The 22,240-nt window shown below is 44.6% G+C and overlaps 3 protein-coding genes across 6 annotated transcripts; all 3 read right to left on the bottom strand.

Moving 5' to 3' along the window:
- Positions 1–4,806: 4,806 nt before the first annotated feature.
- LOC109771566 (uncharacterized) lies at positions 4,807–5,626 on the bottom strand. Its single transcript, XM_020330267.4, has one exon. It carries the CDS (start codon positions 5,518–5,520, stop codon positions 5,011–5,013), a length of 510 nt encoding a protein of 169 aa, XP_020185856.1. The 5' UTR covers positions 5,521–5,626; the 3' UTR covers positions 4,807–5,010.
- A 2,254-nt stretch (positions 5,627–7,880) lies between these two features.
- On the bottom strand, positions 7,881–11,508 carry LOC109771537 (nuclear transport factor 2). Of its 3 annotated transcripts, none has more exons than XM_020330258.4 (10): positions 11,265–11,508; positions 10,728–10,780; positions 10,509–10,646; positions 10,147–10,423; positions 9,752–10,074; positions 9,434–9,617; positions 9,233–9,354; positions 9,096–9,161; positions 8,953–9,016; positions 7,881–8,501 (listed from the first exon to the last, which is right to left on the bottom strand). In XM_020330258.4, the coding sequence occupies exons 2-10, from the start codon at positions 10,776–10,778 to the stop codon at positions 8,095–8,097; spliced, it is 1,632 nt and encodes a 543-aa protein (XP_020185847.1). In that variant the 5' UTR covers positions 10,779–10,780; positions 11,265–11,508; the 3' UTR covers positions 7,881–8,094. The 3 variants fall into 3 exon arrangements, with proteins under 3 accessions (XP_020185847.1, XP_020185831.1, XP_020185839.1); XM_020330242.4 differs by having other exon boundaries at positions 9,752–10,080; positions 11,265–11,506; XM_020330250.4 differs by having other exon boundaries at positions 9,752–10,077; positions 11,265–11,506.
- Positions 11,509–17,462: 5,954 nt separating this feature from the next.
- LOC109771575 (uncharacterized) lies at positions 17,463–21,992 on the bottom strand. Of its 2 annotated transcripts, XM_020330278.3 has the most exons (12): positions 20,988–21,992; positions 20,791–20,891; positions 20,594–20,708; positions 20,133–20,210; positions 19,690–19,782; positions 19,502–19,585; positions 19,302–19,397; positions 19,008–19,070; positions 18,890–18,920; positions 18,319–18,365; positions 18,058–18,116; positions 17,463–17,903 (listed from the first exon to the last, which is right to left on the bottom strand). In XM_020330278.3, the coding sequence occupies exons 1-12, from the start codon at positions 21,813–21,815 to the stop codon at positions 17,699–17,701; spliced, it is 1,800 nt and encodes a 599-aa protein (XP_020185867.3). In that variant the 5' UTR covers positions 21,816–21,992; the 3' UTR covers positions 17,463–17,698. The 2 variants fall into 2 exon arrangements, 1 of the variants encoding a protein (XP_020185867.3); XR_012205504.1 differs by lacking the exon at positions 18,890–18,920 and having other exon boundaries at positions 18,979–19,070; positions 20,988–21,971.
- Between the last annotated feature and the right edge of the window lie 248 nt (positions 21,993–22,240).

Raw genomic sequence — 22,240 nt, 5'->3', positions numbered from 1 at the left:
TGTCTCGTCGACTGCAAAGAACTTCATCCTCGTCCCCCAGTTGACGGGTTGTGATAAAAAAATCCCAAAGAGACTTCTAGAAAGGAGCTTAGGGCATATTCAATAGTGATTACATGCATCATAGTTTGTAATTTGCCTTGTAAAAACTTTTTAATGATGTCTCATGTAATAAATAATGAAGAGTGAGTGTGAGGTACTACGATATTATCAACGCTCTAGCATTGTCACTATTGGTGTAAATGTTCCTCATGTTAAGAATAGTGTTCCTGACAAGGTGACCTATGGGTGCATTTTTTGGGCTATATATTTTCCTAAATACTTCCTAGTGCAGCTGCGCTCGTTCGCTGGCGCGAGCGCACGCACTGCAGCGCAGCTCGTTTGCCGCGACCGGTCGCACATTTTACTCGCATGCACTAAATGACAATTCAATATTTATTGATGATAGCGACAGCTAAGGGGACCGCGTCCCATAATTACGGAAGAGATACTAACGCGCATGCATGTGCTGACACACTCTTTATTCCGTTTCATTTTAAAAAAAAGTAATAACTTTTCAACCGAGTGTCGAAACAAAGATCCGTTTTCACCGTTAGGTTTCTCGCGACGAGATCTTCAAAACTAGATCCCATATGAGCACGTTTTGATAATTTTTAAAAAATAAGCAACTTTGATCCTAAACGATGCAACTTTAGTTTTAAACATAAGCAACTTTTTATTAAATTATATGTACTAATGAATTTATCAAGCAAGTATGTCATATACCACTTAGAAATCACGGCAAATAATATTTTTGACCGTATATGGGCAACTAAGCATCTTCGGTAGCCAACTTTGGTGATGACAACATATTTTGATAGGATAGTTGCATGGATTTGCCAGGACAGTTGCTTGGTTTTGTTATTAAAATTGTTGCTTGGTTTTTGTTTTTTGTTAAGATGGTTGCTTGGTTTATTAGGTCTGTTGCTTGGTTTGCTTAGACATTATGCATTGTGTGTTTTGATAATGTAGTTGCATGGATTTGCCAGGACAGTTGCTTGGTTTTGTTAGGATAGTTGCTTAGTTTTGTTAGGACAGTTGCTTGATTTATTAGGACAATCGATTGGTTTTGTTATGACAGTTGCTTGGTTTACTAGGACAGATGCTTGGTTTGTTAGGTCAGTTGCTTGGTTTTTACACAAACCAAGATGATAGGAAGTCATATTAGACAAACAAGAAGAGTTGCTTACTGATAACACTAAAGTTGCCTATATACCACACAGAGTTGCTCAAAAAAAAGTTCATCAAAACCTATCCATATGGGATCTAGTTTTGAAGAACTCGTCGCAAGAAACCCAATGGTGAAAACGGATCTGAATTTCGATACTCGAATCAAAAGTTATGGCTTTTTAAATTTTTTGAAACTCAAATTAATGCATGCGAACTGACGTGGCAGAGCATCTTCCTAATCACGCGGGGGACAGCAGAGTGGGGGACCGGTTCTTCCCTTTTCCAGCGGTCGGACGGCACGCGCAGTGGTCCCTTCCATATTAGGAAGGTGCGCTCGGCTAGACTGCTGGGCGCGCGTGCGCCCGCTAGCCATGTCCATATATTTTTAGATTGTCAAGCCCCGGACATTACAAGGCACAAACTAATAAAAAATTGGAAGAAAAAGAGGTAAATGCACCATTAGCGCTTGAACTTGATAGGCATGGTCACTTTGATGAGTATAGTTAGGACATACAGAAAAGTGGTGCATGAACTTGGCTTTCGTGTGCTATATGATGCATTTGTCATTTGTACATGTTAATTCCGCTGACGTGGCACTATATTTCCTTTTGAAGTCGTCTACTTTGCCAACATGGGTCCCACCAACAGTGGAGGATGATTTTTTTTTTTGGAGGTGCGGTGGACTCTAAAGCATTAATTGTCACTTACTATCACCGTCTCTGTTTACTCTATTGACGGGCATGATAAATCTTTCAGGTCACTTATAACTTGCTAATCTATAACATATGGCATATGAACGGGAAGCGCCGCCCTCGCGCCACTGATCACTGCAAGGGGTTCATCGTCATCGGTTTGTGTCAACCCGTGAACGAAGGAACTGGCCCTTCATTGAACGTGTGTGATGAACTTGGAGGTCACGATTGGTGGCTACTTACATACGGCCAAATAAGGTGGGTACTACTCACGACACAATAAAACGGGGTTTCTCTTTCCCAGGATATGTTTAACAGGTGATTTGACTTGTATACGTAAAACAAAATCGCTGGAATTCAAGGTAGCACCCCACCTCGCCCTACCGAGACCTACGCGTGTGGTCTCACCTCTCAACGACCTACAAATAGTATTAGAACAAAAAATGATATTTTTAGAAGATTGTCAAACCCTGAACAATAAAAGGCATAAATAAGATAAAAATGGAAGAAAAAGAGGTAAATGCACTATTGGTGCTTGAACTTGCCACGGATGGTCACTTTGATGACTATAGTTGTGACACACAGAAAAGTGGTGCATGAATTTGGCTTTTGTGTGCTATACGGCGCGTTTGTTGTTTGTAGATGTTAATTCCGCTGATGTGGCACTGTATGTCCTTTTGAAGCGTCTACTCTATTGACATGGATCTCACATGTCAGCGGCCTACAAATAGTATTAGAACAAAAAATGGTTGGCTCATGGATTTGACCTATACTAACCTACATGCTTGCTTAGCCGCACCAATCCTTACATTTTCTAATCTAAATGGATGCGTTTGCTTTATATCCTTTCGGCGAACAGCATAAATTAAGAATTTAAATGCGAATGAAAAATATACCTTTGCGTTATATCCTTTCGGGTGACCAACATAAATTAAGAATTTTAATTCGATGATAATGATACAACCACGGGGGTTCAAAACAGTGACCCCACGCTATCAGGCCCTCCTTGCTAGCCACTCCAATATAAGACATTTCAAGTCAGTAAAGGATAATTAATGTTTATGTCTGTAACAAAATTAAAAAGTATTCATGTAACTAAAAATTACATTAAAAATGTTCATATTATTTAAAAAATACATATTATTATCAGATATATTTACATAATTTTATGGGATAATACATCCTAACATACGGGGGTGGTTACCCTCATGTCTTATATACTACCATAGTAGCATATATACTATTTTATCATTCGAAGTATGTTTATATACTATATCTAAGATATTTCAAAGCAAGCCATATGAAAAAATTGCATGTGAGTCCATAATGTTTGTATAGTTGAAAATACCTTTATATTTGTATGTATAAAATAATATTATAATAAAATAGTACATACTACCTAAAAGTACTATATATACTACTCAAGTATTTTTATATACTACATATTACACGTACACACTCTAGGTTTTAAAATATACTACATACAACATACAAAACTCACATGAGGTTAACTACCCCTGGGCGGTAGGAAACATTAATTTTATAATAATTATCAATTATAAAATGTTTATGATATTCTAAAAAAATATGCTGTAAATAATATAAGTAATAAATAAATAAAATTATCATTATTTAAAAACATGTGTTATTATAAAACACATCCACATAATTATAAAAATATTTATGGATTATAAACGCTTGAATAATTTAAATATTATTCATTTGTGGATCGAAGTCTGGGGGCATACTGGGCTCATATTTATTTTTCCATACATATTTTTCTCTTTATTTTAGTTTACAATAATATATGTTGTTTAGAAAGCACACAAACTTTATTAAAACATGTGAACACTTTTTAAAAGCAACATAAAATAATTCTTAAAGGATGAACACCTTTATATACTATATGAATATTTTATTATGATCGTGAGCATTTATTTAAATATATAAGAAACTTTAAGAATGACTTTATTCTATTTTATTACATATGACATTTTTTAAATTATATAAATATCTTGTAACTCATAACATAATTATATGGGTATTTTTTAATTTGTAAGTGGACATTTTCTTAAATTACATTAACAATTTTAATGTATTCATTTTATATTAAATGACATGAAGATTTTTTAATAAAAATACATGAACATTTTTAGTATAATTTATTTTGTTACAGACATATCCTGAAGAATCATGAACGTCGTTAATTGGAGTGGGATAATCTGCGTTCGTCAAATCGAACACATGTATTGCCTATATAGGTCGGCAGTTCCAATCCCCCCATCCGATGCTACGCCGGCTGAGTAGACGGCTTCAAACGAAAACAAGGTGCCATCGCAGCTCAATTAAGGTCCACAGACGGCAAATGCACTATATTGCACGCGAAAGCCAAGTTCATGCACCACTTTTTTGTATGCCACAACTACAGACACCAAAGTGATCAGCTATGGTCACCACACAAAAAAAAAGGTAATCGGCCGTGGCAAATTCAAGCACCATGGTGCATTTACCTCCAAGAAAAATCCAAAGGGATGCTCCAAGGGGGGCAAACCGAGCAAAACACAAAAGAAAAGTGGAACACTGAAGTCAGCGAGGCACACACATAACCCAGTCCATCTATCTGTCCCTAGCTCGCGCAATAGTACTCATCAGTAGCTGGGTCTCGATCGCCCGCTGCTTGCTGCCAAGTACCTGCACGGCGGCACCATAGACCGCCACTGTTGCATCGAAGATATTTCTGAATAAATGGCTTAAGCAGGTTCAGTTCCGGCTCACTCAAGACAGCCCAGAGAAAGCGAGCCAGGGGACACCTGTTTGATTCCAGCAAGAACTCTGACAGATAGCACCAGTTTTCCCAGGTTGTAGTACTGAATTGGCTGCATAAATCAAGTACCCAAATCCAAAGCAATATAAATATATTTCTTCGATTAAATGGGGTCAAAAGCAATATACATTTGCCTTGACATCATATCATAGTACAAAAGAATGTGATATCACAGTACTAGTAGCACAAAAGAATAGCAACAGCAATAACACCAAATCGACAACATCTTGGATGGAGGCGCCGCTCCCCACACCGGGCGAAGATGCAGGAAGCGCGGAGGCTCGCCGCTCAGACATGGTAGGCGTCGGCCCAGTTCTTGGCGCGGCGGAGGTCGTCGTCGCCATCGTCGTCCTCGGCGTCGTCGAGGCGCAGGGAGAAGGCGAGCGCGAGGGCGGCCCACTCGAGGACGAAGATGGCGGTGCCGAGCCCGCCGACCATCTTGAGGATGACGGCGCCGTCGTCGTCGCGGACGTAGGACTGGAGCTCGGCGAGGAAGTCGGCGGTGCGGGTGAATGCGAGCAGCGCGACGGCGCCCTGGAAGATAGCGGTGAGCGCGGCGCCCGCCGTGTGCGCGGTGTGCCAGGGCGCCGGGTTGGCCGGGCCGGCCGTGAAGGAGCCGGAGCAGCCCGCGGCGGAGAAGACGGCGGTGAGCGCGTGGAGGAAGACGAGGAGCAGGCCGCACGGGGACGGCAGGAGGCGGAGGGAGAGGGTGAGGAAGATGCAGCTGGAGGCCGCGCCCAGCAGCGCGTAGTTGCAGAGGAGGAACGCCTTGTGCGTGTGCACCTTGCCGGACGCCATCGCAGCCGGGGACGGTCGGGAGTTGCCGCGTGCTCGGATCGAGGGAGACTTGCTTGCTTGGTGGGCTTGATCGGGAGTGGGGATGAGGAGTGAGGAGTGGAGGAGAGGGGCGGGCGGGTTTTATGCCGCGCGGCGCGGGGGAGATGGCCGTTGGGGGCGCGGCGCTAGGGGCAACGGCTAGTCGGGAGAGAGCCGTTGCTTTGCTTTGCCTTCCAGTGGGCAGCCAGCCCGGTCAGAGAGCCTGGCCCGTGGGCAGTCGCCTTCTTTCGGTTTTTCTAAGTAAACCAAATTAATTAGAACCCTCTTTTTGTAAGGTAAAACCATGAGGGTGACTTTATTCAGTTTGGCATAAAATAAATTGAAAACGCCCTTAATTCATTTCCAAAGAAATCTAAATAATTCAAGTATGATAACTATGAGTCCGTTTCAGTTATAAAAAAAACGTATGAACCCGCTTTGTATTTACACCCTCTCAAGTTGTCCCAAGTTAGAATCTGTGTCCTAGCATATATGTTCTAGGAGAAACAATATTGTAAGAAATAATATACTCCCTCTGTTCACTTATATAAGACGTTTAAGCCTGTTCAGACAGTGCTCTAAACAGTTCAAAACCAGCTGTCTTAAACGCCTTATAAAAACGAACGGAGGGAGTATATTTTTTTGCAGGAAACACTATCAAAAGACAGTGCTTACCCTTGTCCCAAGGCGATCTACCGTGGGAATAAGGTATGCTTGTCTCGCCCTCGTTTTGATGATGCTTCCATGTATCGTAGGGATGTGTGTCACTCGATATGGTTCTTCGGTTTTGGTGTATTTTTTCTATAGGATTGTCTCGGCTGTGTTGTCCTGCCGAGTGGCCAACATGGTCCTCTGACTGTACGTCTTGGTCGTCCGACTTTAGCTCCGAACCGGCGAAGGTTGGCAAGTGTTAGTCTCATCGGAGAGCGTGCAAGGTTTGTGTTCTTTGACTCCGTTTGACCCAAACTTGGATGTTCTACAGGCCATATCTATCGTTTTCTTTTTCGGGCGACGGTTTGCTATGCAGATCGCAACCGCTGACGTCTTCTGGTATACATCGACGACATTCCAGTCGTTGCTTCTACAAACTCCTGGATATAAACAAGTTTGCTCCACTGGGACAGAGGCCCAGGAGCGGCAACGAGCTTTGCTCATGGCGCGTCGTTGGTGGATGCAGGAGGCACCCCCAGGAATTTGAATGTATTCTTAAATTTTCTATAAGGGTGTTTTTATAAGGGTTTGTGCTACTTAATATATGGTTTTTGGCCTTTTTAACAAAACCAAAAAAAGAAAAACCTAACCACTTATTTTTCAGATTTAATAATAATTGAAAGCCTAGGGACAAGATCATATTTAACAACTTTGTTGCCGGTAGAAGTGACATAATTGGCACAAAGTAGTATTTACAACATTTGGGAGGGACTGAAGTGTCAGATAGGTAGGGACATGGTTTTGAACATTTGAAAAGGGTTCAAGTTTTGTACCATAGAATTTCACATAACTTGTTTACATGGTTGGACACTGCTTTATGGCAATGTCACATAGGATGTGAGAGCGAGAAACCAAGAGATGGTCTCTTATAGATATTCTTTTCTAATTTAATTAGTCATCATTAACTGCTAGAGATGTAAGAGTGAACCATTTTACACTGTGTTTTGACTTTGAGAAAAACACCCAAGAAGCTAGTGTTGCCTTCTTCTGTTTCGGTGCCTAAACCGGTTGTGCTCAATTTATTTTCCTGCTTTCTGAACTGCACCTGAGCTACACTAGCAGTGCTAGCGCTGCAGTGACCAAAGGCCTGCCCATCCTGAAACGGACTCAACTGCTTGAGACTGAATGTGCACAACTGAAGCGCGAAAAGATATAAGTGTTGAATCTAAGGTAAAAACACTGCATTAGCGCAGCAATTCACATCCAACATAGTTGAACTACGTGAGATGTGTGTATCCACAACCTCCTAGTACTATTTTCAATCCAAACGATGATAACGGTAACAGCCAAGTGTCAAAGAGAAAACGGAACATCAAATGACAACACAAATATTGATGAAGACAGAACAGAACTTCGCTTCCACATTCCAGACCACCAGAGTTCCGGTCGACACAGTTCAATTTTCGCAACACAGCCAACCAATTGACGTTCACCAGCCAAGTGTCAAAGAGAAAACGGAACATCAAATGACAACACAAATATTGATGAAGACAGAACAGAACTTCGCTTCCACATTCCAGACCACCAGAGTTCCGGTCGACACAGTTCAATTTTCGCAACACAGCCAACCAATTGACGTTCACCAGCCAAGTGTCAAAGAGAAAACGGAACATCAAATGACAACACAAATATTGATGAAGACAGAACAGAACTTCGCTTCCACATTCCAGACCACCAGAGTTCCGGTCGACACAGTTCAATTTTCGCAACACAGCCAACCAATTGACGTTCACCAGCCAAATTCACCTTACACCACCAAACGACCAGCGCTAAACTCGTAACCAGTTCCAAAAAATGATCTCCTATTCTTAAGCTCCCCTAAACCGGGTTCCCCTGGGAGCACCTCTATGCAGCAGCAACCGGTGTCTGCTTAGGGCCGTTGTTGACACGGGCGTACCTCCCGTTCCCGTTCTCGTTCTGGAAGGGCCGTGGCTGGTGGAAGCCGTTCCCGTTGTGGTGATAGCCATTCCCCTGGTGCGTCCCTCGCCCGCGGCCTGAAAGCTCGTTCCGGTTTCGGAAGTCGTTCCTCCGGTTGAAGTTTTCACCGCCGTCGTTCCTCCTGTTGAAGTTGTCGCCGTCGTCCCTCCTGCTGAAGTCTTCACCCTCGTCCCTCCTGTTGAAGTTATCGCCGCCACGGTAGCTCACACTGTTCATGAAGCCACCTCCCCGTCCTCTGAAGTTATCACCACGGTGACCCCTCCCATATTGGAAACGACCACCTCCACCAGCATTCATGACAACACCATTCACAACTGCGGAAATAGTTCAAGTTAATCCATATCTCATCACAGATGCCGCATTCAGCTAACAAAGTAACCACACAACATCTTGAAAATAAACAAAAGAACCTCCAAGAAACTCATGGGAAGCATTCCAACAACAGGCTTTTTTTTCTTCTATATAATCAGCATAGATTGATTAAGACTAATACTAGCAAAAAGAAAGGATATTAGTAGAGAAGCACAACATTGCTACTTGGTGCCATAAAGAACAGTTACTCCCTCCGATATTACTTGTGGCTCAAACAGCACTGAAATACGTCTAGATACATCTGTTTGAACGACAATTAATATGGATCAGAGGGAGTACACAGATTTATGCAACACACATTTTCTACATGCTCATAAAACCAAGATGCATAGAAACCAAATTAAGAGTAGCATTGGTAAAGTAACAAACTAGAAAACTAGGAATGTTGCTTACCTCTCGTACTGGTTCGTTTCTGCTCAATGCCCACTTCAGTGTCCCCAATATAAAGTGGAGATGCCTGCATCACAGTAAGATACAATTATTACATGGTCTCCACAGATATTGTAAAAAAGTTAATTTGTCCGGTATAGGCATACCTGAATTGCTGCTTGCATAGATTGCTGGGATTCAAATTCAACAAAGCCAAAGCAGTACTGATCAATCTGAAGTAATTAAAGTAAGAATGTCAGACAAATAGCACCAGCTGGAGCCAAAACAAACTGTTACAACTAACCTTGTTGTTCCTAACTTGGATGCCGTCTGGCTTGATTGTACCAAATTTCTTAAACTCTTCTTCAACCATTGGGACAGTCGAATTGTAAGGCAAACCCTTGATGAAAATCGAAAAGCCTTGTTCTGCAGGGTATAATAATGATCACAGCTATGAACGCCAAAAATGTCTGCATATTTATACTAAGTCAAAGTCATAACCAACCATCATGAGGAGTTTTATTCTTGGCAACACTCGTGCCAGCTGGAGTGGCTTCAGCAGCCTGCGGAGGCTTTGCAGAAGATTTTTCTGAACCTTCAACAGCCTTGGTTGGAGGCTTGGTCGCAGGTTTAGGAGATGGCTTAGGTTTGACAACTGGAGTTGGTGGGCCCTCCTTCATGACTTTCACCTGCGGATCAGTAATTAGAAAGAACCTCAAGGAAGAATCAATTCATAAAAGCAATAATTCCATCACTTCAGAATTACATTATGAACATGGCAGTAAAAGCCTACTGACAAATAAAAGATAAAATGATAACTCACAATCGATGCATAAGTCTTCTTAGTGACATCCTTCTGAGCTGGAGAAGGAGGGGGAGAAGCAGCAACAGGCGTCTTTTTTGGAATATCCTTCTGAGCTGGAGGAGGGTTATCCTTCTGGGCAGGAGGAGAGGGGGGAACAGCAACAGAGGTCTTTTTGGGAACCTCTTTGGTCACCTTCACAGATGGCTCAACCTTATTTTCAACTGCTCCATTAGCAATCGGGTTACTTTGAACAGTTGTGCCATTAACAGTGGGATTCTGAACGTCCATGTCGGCAACAAGGTCAGTAGTCGAACGCTCCACCACCACAGCTGGAGCAGGATCTGCTACTGTTGAAAATGTGAGTAAACATGGGATTACAGTTATTTTTAAAGAAATGGAATAAAAATATCAACCTGATTGAGCAACAGGCCCATCCTTCTGAGTTCTTCCGTTTTCTAGATTCCTTTGTGTTATCAACCTAAAAATATCATTGAGAACAAAATAGCCGCCACCATCTTGTGGCGCCAGGAAGAACGACTGTGTAAATCGTTGGCAGAAGTCATCAACCATGGTTAATGATCCAGTAACAACAATGAGAACACCACCATTGTGGGATAACACTGCATCTGCAGTCTCTATCTCTGTCAAGTATTTGCTGAAGTCCATGGCCATAATTTTCTTGCTGATCTCCTGTTGGAATACAGGAGGTGCGAATAAGTATATAGTCAAGAGTAAGGTCGTGCAAGTTGTAGCAACAAATTTCCGTGGAACTTACAGGCAATGTTGTTACGTATTCCATGACCCCATCAGAACCTGTCCGGCCAATCCTACTTGTGTCTTGGTAAAACTTATGCGCCTGGTCTGGTGTCTCGTGCAGGATATGGTAATATTGCTCAACAAATACAGAGCAAATCTATACAACAAAAAGATGTTGATCAAAACGAGCACTCATCGCTTGTAATAGTCTGCTCACAGGAGGCACAGAGAAACCTACCACTTGGGGACTTAAACGAGGAGCAGACGCGGTTCCTGCTTGTGTTGCCATTGCTGAAAGAAAAGTATACATTAATGCTTAAACAAGATAAACAGAACATGGATACAAAAAGGTAGCATGATTAAAAGAATGATTTAGATAAGGGACGATTGGTCCACATAAAAGTAAGAACAATTTTCTTTGACAACGCGAACTACACATCCAAATGCAGATTCTAGAAAGTATGAACCGCGGGGCTTCTGTCCACAATAAGAACAGAGACAAAAAAGAAGGCCAACAAATTCAATCTACTCTATAAACACTAACAACAAAAGGTCTGGCGGCATGAACCACGGAAATAGCATGTCAACCAGAATAGACCAACTCTATGATAATCTCAGACAACTACTTCTTCGACAATAATGCCCAACCCCTAGGTAGATTTACGACTATATACAAGCGTCGGCAGAAATTAGGGGCGGATCTAGATGGTGCGCCGGCACAGGTTATGAAGGTCAACGGGATTCAACCAATCGCTGGACGAAAACAACACCATACCTCACGGGGCGGAGACAGCGGCAACGAGATGTCCCCGACGAGGAAGGGCGGGTTCCGCGACGGCGGCGGCGGCGACGCGCGGTGGAGGCGGGGGCGCTGGGAGGGAGGGGGCGGGGGATCGAAGCGTCGGCGGCGGGGTTGGGCCGCCGGCGCTGAGGCTAGGGTTTAGCACGGCGGAGAGATTTAGAGCCGCCGCTTTTTTTTCCGAGGGAGATTTGGAGACACGGCCGCCTTGGTAGGGCTCGGGAGGAAGAGCCGGGGGCGACTTGTATAGGATCGGCGCCTCGGGTGCGTGCTTGCGATCCTGCGACGCGAGCCGTCGGATCGGGATTGCATGGCCTGGATTGAGCTGGATTCGGAGGCGGACTCGGGTTTTGTACAAACACCCCCTGTCCTACCAAAAATTGGGAGGAGGACTCTGGTTTAACCCCAACTTTTTTGGACTGAGAGGTTGTGCCTCTGTTTACGTTTGTACTCCGAACGGGTGTTTGTACAAGACACGATTAAAAAAATCTGGAGTTGCCAAAGACTCCCGTAATTTATGTTTTTTTACATGTAATTTATGCTATGGTTATAATTTAGATGAAATAGGCAGAGAAATAAATCAGATTTCATGCCACAAAGTCTCTCAAACGCCGTGTTGGCCTCTTCACGCTGCATACTCCGCCGCTCGTCATCCCATAATAAATGAGCGCCGGTCATCAAATATGCGGGTGACAACAAGGAAGTCTACTGGCTCCTACTGGCACCATTAATTTCAGTAACTCACTTCTTCAAAAATGCATGCAAGTCTTATACTTTTGTCCAAGAAAAATTTGAAAATGTGACTACTAACCCCGTGCGGAGGGAGTAACTAGTTTTCCCTACTTTTGCTTGCTATTTGATCGGTTGGTTTACCTATGACAGCTGGGACTGCATGCAACGCCCCGGTGGTCTTTTTCTTCATTGTCTTTATCCAAAAGCCCTCGTGAGCTCAAGTTATCATTTCCCTTCTTGTATTGCTCGGCGCCCGGCCACGACGCCGCCTCCCCCCTCCACCCTCTGCGCAAGATGCCGGCCATTTCCCTTTTGGATAGTGCATTTTGTACTCAACATTTCATACTTCAAAGAATCACATACCACTTAATCACTAATTAATTGTTAAAACGTATAGTTCGTATCATTAATTTATTGAGAGAATTCCACTTTATAACGACGAACTCTTCGATCTGTCTAAGATTCAACCCCGGAACTCTAAAATGGAAAAACATGCATCTCTATAGATTACACATTAAGATAAGCATTTCCATGGGTCGCACGTCACATTAGGCAACAATAGGGCTACACCCGCCAATACGGGCACCTATAACGCTCGGTTCCGGCTCCCTTAGGGCAAACAAAGCAATTGTTTGTGAAGATGATTGGCACCTACTAAATTCTCTTTATAGGAGGTCTTGGACCCCGTGAGTGCAAGGTTTATAGATAATAACAGGTTTCCCTTAAGTGAGAGATTTAAAGGTCATCGATCCGCAAGGGGTAACAAATGATTTGTTTTCCCTTCGTTATTCCTTTAATAAATGTAGGATAGTTTTTTCTGTCCCTGACACTTTTAGGCTTTTAGTGCAATTTTTAACTGCGATAGTCGAGTATCTTCACGAGCAATGATAATAAAAGTATTACTCATAGGTAATTGTTTTTTAATAGTTAAAGACTTAAAATAAAGGTGCATAAAAAGTAATACCGAAGTGGTTTCTTACGTGGGAAGGCCGGGATTCATAGCACTAGTAGCATCTCTGATACATATATGATATTCATAATATTAAGCGCAACTATAAATATGAGCTCTGTAATCATATACATGGTACCTAAAGATCTTCATTCGGCGACCTCCTGAAAATAAAGTCGTCAGTTTATCTCTTTCATTCGATAAAACAGTTGCCTCCTGCTCAGTACATATTATAGGTATAATAATTAATAATGCACTTCTAGAGTTTTGTCACCACACCATGTGTTAGACTAGAAATCAGTAGATTCCTCGTCACCAACCAGCATTTTTCTCCCATTAAGGTACATGTCCCTCATTTGCGGCAAGTTTCTCCAACAAATGGAGTATGCGTTTTTATACTTAACATGTCTAATAGTACAACCCAGAGGGAGAGAGAGATAATTTGTTGCCAAACCCTCTATTGTGCTTCTAATTTCTGACACCACTTACATAATAAGCTCACATTAAAACCCTTGAGACTCTTGACACCCAAATCTCCTTTCTTCTTAGTTATACAAATAATTCGTCATTAAAAGTTCGCAATTCGACCATATGACACTTTTTTTGTTGTCCACGTTGCGAGAAGGAAGACATTCTGACTTGGTCAAACTTCTCAATGACATGCAACGAGTACATTGACATGTGATATCGACAAGGGTCAGGCAAGAATTTGCCAGGGTGAGTCTACCTCCAAAGGACAAGAGGCACTCCATCCTTTTATGAACATTCTCCACCAAACTGGCCTAGTCAACAACATGAAGTTTGTAGTCACACACAAAATCCTTTAAGTACTTCAAAGGCCAACAAACCAATTTGACAGTTGAAATATATTTAGATACTTCAAAGGCCAATTTGATAGTGAACATATCAGAATAAAACTAAGCTCGGATTCGTGTTGTATTAACAATGAACCGCTCTTTTGGATGTTAGTCTTGACACAAACATTGGCTCAAACATGTATAGCAATAACTTTAATCTAGAGGGGACGACACGCTCCACCGCGCCCTATGATAGGCATGTGTAGGCGCGCCAGGCCCATGTAGTGTCATTGATGTGTTAAGGCCCACATATGTAGGCGGAACGTTGTGCTATACATCGAGCGGTAGCCTACATACCTCGATCGCTAGGGTGTGGGGTAGGCCGACCCACTGGCGCACACCTCGGATCGCTGACTCCCGACCTACACATGATTTGCGTTTTCATGGATTAAAAATGATCAAAGAATTTGAGAAAAATGTTTATGAATTCAAAAGTTGTTCGTGAATTTACAAGATGCGCAAAATTGGAAAAACATCGACAATTTTGAAAAGTGTTTGCAAATTTTAAAACATTTCTATTTTTGAAAAATGTTCATGAATTCACAAAATATTTGCCACTTTGAGAAACTATTCATGAATTTAAAAATACTCATGCGTATATATGGTATAAGGTGTGATTGTGTGTGGTGACAAACACAGGGCTACCGTGCAGAGGACAACCACGCCACGGGAGCTCACAAATGCAAGCACCAGTATGCCCCCACCGAAAAAGGATCCACATGGTAGTGGTCGTGGAGGCTCGCGGAAAAAACGCATCTGCCTCCCGGGTCGCTCCTCCAGGCGACTTTGGAGGCCTTCCCAGCCGCCACTCGAGAGGCCACCCGATCCTCCTCCCTTCCTCCCGCCGCCGCCGGCTTGCGCCTGGAGGCCGACGGCGGTGGCGGGGGCTCTTCCTCCCTCCCGCGTCTCAGGGGTGGCGGGGCCCCAACATGCGTGGAGGTGCGGCCGATCTAGAAGCGGCGGCGATGGCTTCGACGGCGGTGGCGGTCGGCCCTGCCTCGGGCCACGGGGCGGCTGCTGCGGCGGCTAGCCTGGATCGGGCGGCGGCGCGATGCGGTCTTCGGCGACATGTCATCTGGCTTTAGATCGGCGACGGCATCGAGGGCCTGGTGGACTGCTTGGCGGCACATGGCAGATCTGTTCTGGCCGGTGTAGCTAGTGGTGGTGGTCATCTTCTTCGTCGGAGGTGGCCGGCCAGAGGCTTGGTGATTCGATCTCGAGATCCATCATCTACTCCCAGCTGCGAGTTGAGGAGACATGGTTGCCGGTGAAAACCGAGCCGACGGCAGGCGATGGCGGCGTTCTACGCCGTTACCTTGATGAAGGCATCGTCGTGTAACTACTGTCGACCCACTCGTGCTGCTCCGGGGGAAACCCTAGGACCTGGTGTTCCAGATCGGACGATGGCGGCACTGCAGTGTTGTTTCTCTCTTGGGAGCATCGTTTGTGGAGCAGAGCTGGAAGTCAGAGGCAGGAGGTGGAGCGGCTTCGTCTTGCACGGAGCTTCGGTGGAGATGTCAAGTCATGCCTGACCGACAGGTGCTACGCCTTGTCATGCCTGGTCGGCAGGTGCTACGCACGACAGATCTTCCAAAGACAGTAAGCTGTGTCGGCTGGTGGTACTTGGCAGCATGGTGCTGAGGTGTATCAGTGGCGACCGCGACGTGCTCAGCTGTTTGCGCGCAGGGAGGAGGTGCCGTTGGGCGCCATGGTGGCATCGACGATAGCTGGACCGAGCAAGGTTGATGCATCAGTACAGTTCTTAAGATGGAGCGGTGGCAGTTGGCGGCGGCGGCCTATGAGAGCACGCCGGACCGGTGAGACCCATGCCCGACAGGCGCCCTGGATGGGATCTCAGGTCTTAGATGTTAGGTTTGGCTGCGATGTCTGTTTGGTATTAGGCCCAGGCTATCTGCGCCCCTTCATCAACTGGATAGGTGTAGCGACAGTTTGTTGCTTAGACGGCGGCTTTAGTATTACTATTGTATTACTTTGTAAGGTCTTGTGAGAATAATTAATAAAGTGGCCGTATGCATCGCCCAGATGCAGAGGCTGGGGGTCATCCTCCTTTTCTAAAAAAAATGGTAGTGGTCGTAACAGGCCCACCATCCAATCGACTTATGGCATGTTTGGGACTATTCCGCTTGACAAAAATCAGCTTCACTTCATCAAATTCACTTTGGGGCAGTTTCATATAGAAATTGCAGCTTCACCAAAGAGCAGTTTATCGTGTTTGGCTTCTAGCTAGCTTCAACTTCAAGAATTGGCAATTTGATGGAAATGATCTATTTGATTGGTTGACGTGAGGAAAAACGAAGGGGTATCCACTTACTGGTGACAATGGTGGGTAACAATGGACCGCTCTTTTGGATGTTAGTCTTCACCCAAACATTGGCTCAAATATGTATAGCAATAACTTTAATCTAGAGGGGACGACACACTCCACCGCGCCCGATGATAGGCATGTGTAGGCACGCCAGGCCCATGTAGTGTCATTGATGTGTTAAGGCCCACATATGCAGGCGGAACATTGTGCTATACATCGAGCGGTAGCCTACGTACCTCGATCGCTAGGGTGTGGGGTAGGCCGACCCACTGGCGCACACCTCGGATCGCTGGCTCCCGGCCTACACATGACTTGTGTTTTCATGGATTAAAAATGATCAAAGAATTTGAGAAAAAATGTTTATGAATTCAAAAGTTGTTCGCGAATTTACAAGATGCGCGCGAAATTGGAAAAACATTCACAATTTTGGAAAGTGTTTGCAAATTTTAAAAATATTTCTAATTTTGAAAAATGATCGTGAATTCACAAAATATTCGCCACTTTGAGAAACTATTCATGAATTTAAAAATACTCATGCGTATATATGGTATAAGGTGTGACGGTGTGTGGTGACAAACACAGGGCTACTGCGCAGAGGACAAACACGCCACGGGAGCTCACAAATGCAAGCACCACTATGTCCCCATCGAAAAAGGATCCACACAGCAGTGGTCGTAACAGGCCCACCATCCAATCGACTCAGGGCATGTTTGGGATTATTCCGCTTCACAAAAATCAGCTTCACTTCATCAAATTCACTTTGGAGCAGTTTTATACAGAAGTTGCAGCTTCACCAAAGAGCAGTTTATCGTGTTTGGCTTCTAGCTATCTTCAACTTCAAGAATTGGCAATTTGATGGAAATGATCTGGTTGACATGAGGAAAACGAAGGGATATCCACTTACTGGTGTTTGGCTTCTAGCTATCTTCAACTTCAAGAATTGGCAATTTGATGGAAATGATCTGGTTGACATGAGGAAAACGAAGGGGTATCCACTTACTGGTGGCAGTGATGGGTATCCCCCCCCCCCCCCCCCCATCCCAACTCTAGCTTCCAGAGTCGTTGGATCACCCCTGATGAGCTTCGCAAAATACAGGGAGTTATACCCCAGATTCTAGTTTTTTTTATGGAGTGGTATATCGTGAAGCTATCAAAATTGGCTTGCATTTTCTAGAGCCTAACTGAATTTAGGAAACGAAGCAGTCCCAAACAGACCCTTAGAACAATACATTTTCTAGAACCCCGGCCTGAGCAGTTCTAGAAAATGCAAATATGTGAGTGCTTTGTGCTTGGTGTGGCATGTACACAAATTTCAAGTGAAGTCCGGCTAGCATTTCTCTCTATTTCTGGTGAGAGGCACTGAGACTGGACCAATAACTGAAGACTTCTGCTAACAAGTGTTTAATATAAACTGCTGCTTATAAATTTACAATGCCGGTCGTCGTCACGGCGGCTCATGGTACCATTACTAACATCAAAAACATCAATTCACCAGACTGACGGCGAAGTGGCTACGGATCCAGTTCACACGCTCACAGGGAGCTTCTCATGCTTCGGAGGCAAAACTGTCTGTCTTGGTGGACTCCTCCGCATCAGATGGCTTCGATTCGTGCTTCGCTGCAGCTTTGAGAACTCGGTCCTGCACCGCCGTTGTGGAGGGGGACGTTGCCAGGCCAATCTTGTTAGGCTCTAGCTTCTTAGCTGCCCATGAGAACGCTTCCGCGCCCACTCTTACTGGGGACAGCAACAGCCTGCGGAAAGAGAGGGAGAGGGGGAGGAAAATTTGTGATGGTTCTAGTTTGTGCTTGAGGTTTGAACAGTGGCAATCTTAAAACACCTGAACTACAAAATGATGGAATTGAAGCGCACCAAATAACACAAATGTCACAAGCCAGGGGAACTTACTTTAGGTCTTGCAGGAAATCCTCCGAACCCTCGTATGAAGAGAACCGCAGGTAGATCGTCTACGACAGTAGAAAAATATCAGGTGGCAGGGCATAAACATTGTCGCTGACACTTGACAAATGGCCACATATTTGAACTTTTGTAGTTGACGGTAGTAGAAAATTGCACAAACTTACATTGCTTTTATCCAATCATGATGTACATACATACTGAACAATGAATATGCTATGTGCAAAACATTTAAAAATGGAGAGTACTTACCAACCCAAGACTAAGAACACCGATGTACTGCAAAGTCGTCTCCCATTCTACAATCACGTACACCCATAGTCAATTCATCAAAAAGTAGTTTGAAGTGCTTGCAGTTTATAGGTTTCACCTAACTAGAATTTAGAAGCCCAAAAACAAATATCTGTGGGCATTACGCCAAAAAGGCCAATGATGCACATCGAGGTGAAATGGCAAATAAATCAAACAATGGGAAGTGGTTTAGGTTGATGCTTAACAGAAGGACAGTATATACCAGGTAATGGAGATGCGGTTTTCAAAACTGTTGTTTAACTGCAAACATTCCACTAAGCAATAGCTTCTTAATTTTACTAAAATGCCATACTTGAATTGCATCAATTTTTGCTATACAAAAGGAAGTTTCCTCTTATGTGTATATATCCTAAAGACCGTTCCCTTGTACTTTGTACATGAACTATTTGTCCTTTGAGTCGAGTATCACAGCTCCTGCCCTTTGTGGCAAAACACAAGACTATCTGATACCCCTTGGTGTCAAGAGGACCCATTTTAAAAACCATACATGCTATCTCTATACTCTACTTACCTAGCAAAGCAAAAGTAGCTGCTGAGAGGCCCTGTACAAAAGAAATCAAAATTAGCAAGAAAGAAGCATGCCATCAGCTGCAAAGACACCCATAAAAGAAGAAGTGGCATGTATGTACCAGAAGTGATCCAAAGACAAGTGTAGGGGTGGGCTTTATGCCTTCGAGGATTTCCTCAGCATCCTACACACATTCAGAACAATGATTCAAGTCCTTGACACTATTTGATAGTGATAACTGATAAAAGGCTGGAATGTGAGAGTGATGACAACACCAAGCGCTTTTATAAATCATGCAACCAATAATATACGAAATATGAATCCACTACAGTCACAAAAGATCCCAAGAACCATTCAAATGATAGCCAAAAAGAGAAGAAAATTGCACAGATGATTCTCAGGTGTGAATTATTACCTCATTTATTACTGTCAATGCAGTCTCAGGTTTCAGTTCTTTCACGCGAAGATTCTTTGCCCAAGATTGGAAACCACCTTTAACCAGGTAAGGTTGCTGCCATCAAAACATTCAATATTAGACATAAGAATAGTGCATGCAGGGAACTATGAAGAAAGAACCATACAAAACTTGTCCTAACAAAAATATCCAAAACTTGCCTGCACACCGAGCTTCTTCAGTAGCCTAGCAATGGACTTTGATCGGGTTCCATTAGCATCCATAATGACGACCTTTGAATCACCCTACAAAAGCAAGTGAAAAACACAGTACAGAGACTATATTACTTCTTGTGAAGAAACATTAGTATAAATATCAGATACAAGCCTCAGTCAAACAGATTAAGTACCTTAACTAACTTCAAGTTGCGGATTACAACTGCAACCAAAGCATCATCAACTTCGCTTCCACCTTTAAGTAGCTTCTTTGTTGGACCTTTGATCTGAATTAAAAAAATTGTATTAAATTGTCAATAAAGAAATATATTTTGTAATTCACCATTTTAAAAAACCTTAAGACAAAGTGGCTAATAGATCATAAAAGTAATTTCATATTCTTTAAAAATCAACGAACACAAATCTTAATACTATCAGGACAAAAAAGGACTTTTTGTTACATGAAACAGAATCTTTACGGATAGACGTACAAATTTGGAGCTGAATTCAGGGGAGTTAGAGAAATTGTTCAGAAATCAGTGAGCGCTTGAATAGATATAATTCACCAAACAATAGAGCTTCTAGAATTAGAAGAGAACTAGTAGCACTCCAGATCTTCAGTTCAAACAAGACATACCTCAGGCGAAGCAACACTTGCATATTTAGATCTAGCTGCACGGCGTAGGTCAGGAATTCCATCTTTCACCCTCAAGTCCTACAGAACATAATTTGATGAGAAGCTGCTATAGATTGTTGTTAAATATAGATGATATATCAAACAGTTGAGTTAAGGTACATCTAATTGTTCAGTTACATGTGCTCCACAAAGGACACGACGAAGCCATACAGACCATCAGTACCCATGGATGCTTCACTAAAAATGTTTATGTTCAAAGGCAGGACATGAGTGAAGAACTTGACAGTAAAGTGTTTTTAAGAAGCAATCAAGGAATGACACATCCATTTGCTAAAATATTCATAATTAAAACTTATATTTGGACAATTTGCAGAAATATCATGAACCAGATTCGATAGATATCTTGGATGAAAAAAGGACATGAACGAAAGAAAAGGCTAATGAGATTTACAATCTCTTGCCTCAGGCCGAACATCAATAAGTACGGCTTTGCCATCACTTTTCAATAGCTCCAATGTCGATTCAGGCGACAAATCTCCAGAATAGCCGCCATATGCGAAGAGCCAGTAAGATATCCTACAATGTTACAAAATTCAGGACTTCACAAAACCAAATACAGGAAATGTACCAGTACAAAAGAAATGAAATTTCCCTTTACCCTATTGTTGTTGAACCTCCAAGCAAAACTGCTAATTGAACAATTGGGTCACTTGGGTTCAAACCAACATTCTTTTCGATGCCTTCGATGATAATGTATACCTGAATCATTGCATGACAGAATATTTTCAGTGGCCTCATCAACAATTGGCTCAACAGTTTACAGATTTACTGCTAGGAGACTTGGCACAAATATACCTGTTGAAGGGCACCTCCAATTGGTCGCAATACTATGTTAGCTTTCTCCTCGGATGAGTTCAGCAAATCTTTGACATTTGGTGGCAACGACGACTTGGCCGAGCCATAGTAGTATACGAGGGACGTGGTGGCACTGCCCAGTGAATCCTCTGCTACAACAATTGCCTTCCTAAGAACATCAGCCGCCACGGCGCCAGCTCCGGCCACCTTATCTTCAAATGCGCCGGAAACGTCCGGGACCCCACCGGCGGCCTGCTTCTTGGTGGCAGCCACCGAGGACGTGATGCCACCAGCGACGCCCCTTATCGCCTTCCTGTAGGCCCCAAGAGCGTCGTACGCCGACAGCCTGAGCTTGTCGTACCCTTCGGTGAGCGCGTCCTCCGCCTGGAATATCTGCTTGCTGAGCTTGTCGATGAACCTGGCCACGGACTCCTCGACGCCGGTGGCGTCGGCCGGGAACGTGGTGGGCATCTCCGCGTCCATCAGGGCCTGCTGCGCGGCATCGTCGGTGACCGCGCCGACCACAGCGTCCGCGGCCAGGTCGACGGGCATCAGCGGCGGGTCGACCCCGGCGCGCCAGAGAGGGTCGGGCAGCTCGGCGGCGGAGGCGAACCCCCGCACGATTGCGTCCGGCGCGGTGGCGTAGGGGGAGAGGATGGCGGAGTCGGAGAAGAGCGGGCGGTCAGGCACGGCCTGCGCGACGAGCGGGTCGGCGGCGAAGGGCCTGAGCGCGCCAGCCTCGACCCTCCGCAGCGCCCGCGCGCCGGCGGTCACCGGGCAGAGCGGGGAGCATGGGGTGGGCGCGGCGGAGGAGCAGAAGGGCAGCATGGCGGGAGGGGTGGTGGCATCAGATGGGTGTGGCCATGGCGCGCGGGGCGGGGGCGGGCACAGTTCACGAGTGGGGTGGTTGGGCGTGCGCGTGTGTGGAAGAGGCGCTCGATCCGGGGTGTGTGGAGCCGGTGCGACGCCGGGATTCGGTGATCTGCAGCATCGTGCGCGCGGGATTGCGCGGATTGGTGCTGGGGCACCGTGCGCGCGGGCGTGTGGCTCGCCGGCGTCGGGGGTCGGGAGGTGGACCCGTCCCGGCGCGCCGCGTGCCACATACGCTCGGCTCCCTCGTTGCTCCGGTCGTTTTCCGGTCACCGCGGTCGCTGTTGTTCGGTAGCTCCGCCGTTCCGGGCCGACGTTCTGCGGTATGCGTGGTTAAATTCGTGCAGTACGAGTGCGAATTTTCCAAAGCACGGCTGCATGGG

This window comes from Aegilops tauschii, chromosome 3 (assembly GCF_002575655.3).
Source record: "Aegilops tauschii subsp. strangulata cultivar AL8/78 chromosome 3, Aet v6.0, whole genome shotgun sequence".
Classification (NCBI taxonomy): Eukaryota; Viridiplantae; Streptophyta; class Magnoliopsida; order Poales; family Poaceae; genus Aegilops; species Aegilops tauschii.
This window is presented reverse-complemented; position numbering and strand designations above follow the sequence as displayed.